General features: G+C 38.2%; 1 protein-coding gene across 1 annotated transcript in view; it reads right to left on the reverse strand.

The window, feature by feature from the left end:
* The window catches only part of LOC105623698 (dorsal-ventral patterning protein Sog), a 13,223-nt gene extending 7,440 nt beyond the window's left edge, over nt 1–5,783 (reverse strand). The window contains exons 1-3 of the mRNA XM_012205079.1: nt 5,747–5,783; nt 5,396–5,499; nt 2,044–2,173 (exon numbers count right to left, since the gene is read on the reverse strand). Of these exons, the coding sequence (XP_012060469.1) occupies nt 2,044–2,173; nt 5,396–5,499; nt 5,747–5,783 (271 nt within the window). The remainder of the gene's footprint in view (nt 1–2,043; nt 2,174–5,395; nt 5,500–5,746) is intronic.
* Nucleotides 5,784–5,945: the final 162 nt, after the last annotated feature.

The raw sequence follows: 5,945 nt of genomic DNA on the forward strand, positions 1-5,945 counted from the left end.
ACGCTCATTCCTGAGTATCGCCGCCGCGCCGCGGCCGGTCCCACTGAATGGATCTTTGCTTCCACTACCGCGATCACTCTTCCATCTTCCATCTCTATCTTTCTTCTGCCCGTCCCGTCCGCCCATCTATTCTTATTCCCATCGCGCGCTTTATGCCCGATCATTACGTATGCTAATATTTACATTTAGATTGCACGGCTTAATCGAAGTGACGCCATGCGGTAATATAGCCGGCGCCATGGCGCTAAACTGTGGCGTCCGTCTCCCCGTCGCCGGTTCCTCCCGCTCCGCTTCTCAGTCCTCTTCCACCGATTACAAACTCGAGTTCACTCTCAAGAGAACGCGATCGGTCAATCTTCCCCACGCTAATCTCTCCCTTCCCCCCCCCCCCTCTCTCTCTCTCTGTCTTCCACATCCGTCCCTTTTTTCTCTTCACCGCTAGGCAAACCATTTCACCCCGGTTTCTCCTTTCTTCGCCCGCATATATCTAGAAGGGATACGTTGTTATCGACATCTCCGAAAGTACGTAAGCCGACAGCAATCACCGATTAAAAGGTCGTTATTCTAATCCGCCCGCGCGGAGATTTGTCACGGGTCAATTTGCAATTTCCTTGAATAAACAATTTACGCGCGATAAATATGAGGCGCGCAAAAGCATAAAGGAGATAATATCACTATTCGAAGTGGAGCGGTTTCGTACCAATTCGCGCTCATTACCGTCACACTGGAATTCGCGCACGCGAGCCTTATCTGGTAGCCTTATCAATAACGCGGGAGATACATATACTACTTTCACTGCATTGCTGGCATGGGCCAAATTCTTCGAGAGTCCACCGCTCCTCCACGGGCTCCACCGTGGACGGGAGGGCAACGCACGTTCTATTTCTCCTCGCGGAAATCCGCGTATATCACGCTAGTCGTATAATATGCCCGAATACAAAAATTTCTAATTGAGCTCTAAATTGAATATCTATTCAAAATTTTCACATAAAAAAAACGTAATCATATATTTATTCAAAATTTTGAGTTTTCAAAAAATATTTATTCACAAAAAAATTATGAATATTTAACGAGTATTCATATTTATTCAAAATATAAATTGAAAAAAAAAAGAGCTCCAATAAGCAATCGTTACCTCTTAATTATAATCGGTACTTTGATGACTTTAAGTAAAAAAAAAAATGAATTTTATTTATTTTTGTCTGTATTGTAATATTCAAATTTTATAAAGGAAATTTAGAAACTTTGAAAAATATTTAAAAAAAACATATACATTTTTTTATTTATAAATCTATTTGAACATAGAACGCTATGCACATTTCGATGTAATTCCGATTATATGACAGTATGTTATAAATGTTATAAATATTTTATAGGATATCTTGGGCGCGACGTTCATTATTAGTTTGTGGACATTAAATTCCGAGATTTATTATTTATTTTCAATAGAAATGTCTTTGTTTAATCTATAGATTAAACAAGGACGCCCATCGTATAAGTCGCGGACTTAAGCGTACGGTGTAATCGCGTAACCATTGTTTTTATAGATTTCTATTTTCTCTTGTGGGCTTGCGAGCTGTGTGCAGATAATACAGAGTAAAAGTGAATACGAAATGAAAATATTTGTAATCATATTAAAAAAATATTCATTCAAATGAAATGAAAAAATATTTATTTGTTTCTTAACGAATAAAAAAGAAATGTATTCAAATGAGTATTTTCATTCATTTTTTATTCGAATATTGGGTGTATTCATCGGACACACTAGCTAGTCGCAATAGAATGCGGATGAAGTAAATCGCATAGCCAAGATACTCGAGAATCATAGTCTCCCAATCTCCTTTATAGATAATGAATCGAGGGAAGAACAATATAGATCAATATATTGTGTGTATATGTATATGTATAGTTGAAGATTGCATAAAAATTTTATCTCGGCTTATCTCATCATTCCCACGCTTTTGACCATCGGAAAAAAAGAGATTAACCGGAAATAATCGCAGCGAGGTGAAAAATAATACGGACAAGTGTTGCGTAACTTACTGAAGTCACCAGGACAGGATTTGCAGCATCGCCCTGGGAGTAGAACTGGTTCGTCACACGTGAGTTTCGGGCATTCATTCTTGATATTGCGGCATTGAACTCTCGCGATGATCCGCCGTTTCTTTTGCACCTAAAAGACATAAAAATAAGAACAAATATACGTTATATTATGATTATTTCGAAATTTCTTCTTCTCGCAGACGCACGAGACGACCTTGGGCAAATTTTTCGGAATTCTCTTCGCACAAATTTCCCGCCGTCTTACTTCATCTTTATATCTGCTTTCCTCGCGGTAAGTCTGAGACACAATTCAAAAAAAAAGAAGATAATAGGAACAGGAAATAATAGATTTCAACTTACATGCCAGAATACACGGTTTCTAATAAGTTGAAACTTATTATTCCTATTGCTTATTATTCCTTATTATTCCTATCCTGTGTTTTTCAATTGTATCTCAGACTTAATTTTTGGTTGCCTTCTGGCATGACAATGGAAAGAATGTTTACGAGGCGAAGGCAACGCGGCAATGCGACGCAGTTACTAAAAGTGCGGCCGCGAGTCGTGTGGTTCCAGTTACGGAGAAGAATTAAGTCGGTGGTTTTATAGAGCGGCGCGCGCGCACGGAATTCCTGAAGCGTGAAACGACGCACGTTCAACACGATCGATTCAACGAGAGAAAATGGTATAAGCAGGGGTCCGATTGTGTATCACACGACTTGATAAAAATTAAACAAGAATAAATGAATTGTATAGAATATTTCTAACTTTAGATCCTAGCGATTTTGCTCACTTTTATCATTTTCATCTCCGCTGAGTATATAACGATACATAAAATTCCCAAAGGCGATCATTAACAGGCTACTCTTTAAGTAAGTGGCGAGCCGTACTCGATGGGTATCCCGACAAGTGTCCAATGTCCGACAAGACGCGACATCGCTGCCGTGACGACTTTAGGTGAAGAGACATGGCTTCTTCTCTCTCGCAGCGACGTGTGATTCACGCGACGCGTCTGCTTCTTCCACCAAGCAAGACCGCGACCTATCAATAGCTCCTCATGTACACTGAAGAGGGACTGTCATTCCTCCGAAGTCTAAAAATAGAGGTCCGCGCTCTCGCGCTCTTCGTCCACGAGCCGAACATAACAGCGCGCCGCCGCGTCTCCCGTCTTCTCTTCCGTCTCGATTCCATCCATCTTTTCAGTCGATCGTAATATTTTCCAAGAACGAAAAATTTTTAAGCAATTTTTCGTAGCGAGAGTATCTCGCGCGCGCAGCTATCGAAGCGTCCGCGCTTCGCAAAATTTAACTTGAAACTCGACGGAATCGACTTTACGCGTTTCGTCGAATTGCTTCGGTCAAAATGTTTTATCGCCTTGATCATAATCATACCTGTTATTGCCACATTACGAGAAAGATTAGAACTCCGCGGCCTCTAATGATCTGACCGTACTGGTGATTTTAATGGCGTCGTACGTAATGATCGTACACCATTCCTTCTGTACGATCGTATAATTAATTTTCTCTTCTCGGTAAACTCATCAGATAGCGTCTCATTAGCATTTACACCGATTACTTATCGCGTGTTTTATCGTCGTTTAGTACACGCATAAATTCCGCAACATTTACACATTAAGATTTAACGATTCGGCGCGCTCGAAATTCTCATAACGACCGGATGGCAGATTCAAGCCTCGCGATCAATAACGATTAAAACATACTCAAGAGTTGAGCCAAATATCTTTCATTTAATGTAACGTACGAATGCATTTAAAAATATACGAATGCAAAATTTTCTATAGAAAAAAATACATACATATTGAGAAAAAATTGTTTAACTAAATTAATTTAGTTCGTCTTTATTTCTTCCGACAAAGAATACGTATTTTTAAATATATTAAGTATATCATATTTAATCTAAATACATACATACATTCTCTAATGAAAGGAATAAAAAGGAATTAATTTAGTCAAGTTCATAATTTTTTTTTAGTGTAGCCATTTTTCGCCAGAAATGTTAGACTAAGACGATTTTTGAACTGTAAAAATTCTGATAGATAAATATAAATCTGTAATAAACAAATAAAATAAAATCCAACTTCATAAAAATTTAATGTTGTATAAAGCTCTCACAATGATATATAAGAATTTTTTCAGATTTTTATACAATCCGAAATAATATAAAAATCTGCACTGAAGTTCAAAGAACCAAAATAAAGGGTGAAAATTTCACACTGCTGATAAAACGGATAGAAATAATATATTCAAGAATATAAGATACCTTAGGAGAGAATATTATTACGCGGAATTTCTTTAGGCGTATATTAAACAGCGATAAGGCGTGAAAAAAAATTGGCGAATGCTAATGAAATATACTGCATGAGGAAAGAAAGTTACAAGTGCACATCGCAAGAAGTCACATCGCGCTACAGTCTTGTCGTGCTTAACGTGCGATCGTAATGCGCGTAACAAATGTTTTCTCGGCATGTTTACAAACGATGTAACACCCGGCCAACACGAATATTAATATGATTACGTCACAGGATGAGCAATAGCGTTTCATTGTTTATTGCATGTAAGAATTCGGTAAATTACGCATCGAGATTATTCGTTGCGTTGTCACGGAGTCGAGAAGAAGGGGAGGGGGAAGAGAAGGTATGCGTACAATCGGAATATAAATGACGATTATTGCGCGATCTCGAATAAATAAGTATCCGTGCGTATTTCGTGATGCACGTCGGCGAACCAACTGCCGTCGAATCACTCGGACACCTGCGCCTCGCTCGCCGAGTGATGTTTCGGATTCGGCGTCTCGACATTTGATACGTCAAAACCTTTGTGTCAATAGCATGGCATTTATAGGCATAAGAGTAAGTTAAATTATACGCCGCGCGCAACAAAACGGAGGGCACCCAACATCGTAATCGCAAGAATGTACGCGATCCACGAACCCGCTGCGTTGAATTTATCTCGCGATAGAAATTTATCCTCTCTCCATTTTATAACACTCGAACATACCATAACTCGGTAAACATCGATGTGACTTGAATTTAAAAAAGGAGAAAAAAAATTACGACGTCGTGAACGTAAAGTCATAATAAGTACCTAGGATATGATTATAGCATGTTTCTTGACAATAAATTCGAAGGCAAAGGATAGAGAGAGGATACGCGTCGCTCTTTATTCATATATGTTAATAAATGCTGGTGTGGTACTGATTGTTTACTAAACACTACGTATACGCCGAACGCTGAACGCGACACATTTTAATACGGACTGTAACGAGTTTATATTAGATATTATTATTTTTTTTTTTAAATAGAAATAAAAAGGATTATAATATAATACACACGTACCGGTATGCACTCGCATTTGATGCAATACATGATTCCGAAGGGAGGTCCCAAGTCCGCGAACCATGTCGAGCCCAATTCGCGAATCTGCTTGCCGAAAGTGCATTCTGAAAAGAAAGGAAAAATCATCGCGTCGTGAGTATTACCATATTACCGTCAAATAACATTAGCGATGTAAATATAAACATCTTATCCGATTTATGATTTCTCATATTATCGATTACTGATATTACGCTACAAAAATTGTATTTCACGGACATCGAGAAGACATTGGCTAAACGTTCAGCAGAAAAAGCAAAAATATTTTCTATTTTGAGGATTCTTTAATAAAAAAAAGAACAGAATTTTTATTACCTGCAATATTACGTGCCAAGAAGAAAACTTGATTCATTCTTTTTATCCTATACACACACACACACACACACACACACACACACACACACACACACACACACACACACACACACTATATAATTATTATATAGTTAGTTAGTTTATTATTATTACGTACCGGAGAAGAAAGTAAAACTAAGTAAAACTAAAACCTAAACTT

Source organism: Atta cephalotes (assembly GCF_000143395.1).
Source record: "Atta cephalotes unplaced genomic scaffold scaffold00062, whole genome shotgun sequence".
NCBI lineage: Eukaryota > Metazoa > Arthropoda > Insecta > Hymenoptera > Formicidae > Atta > Atta cephalotes.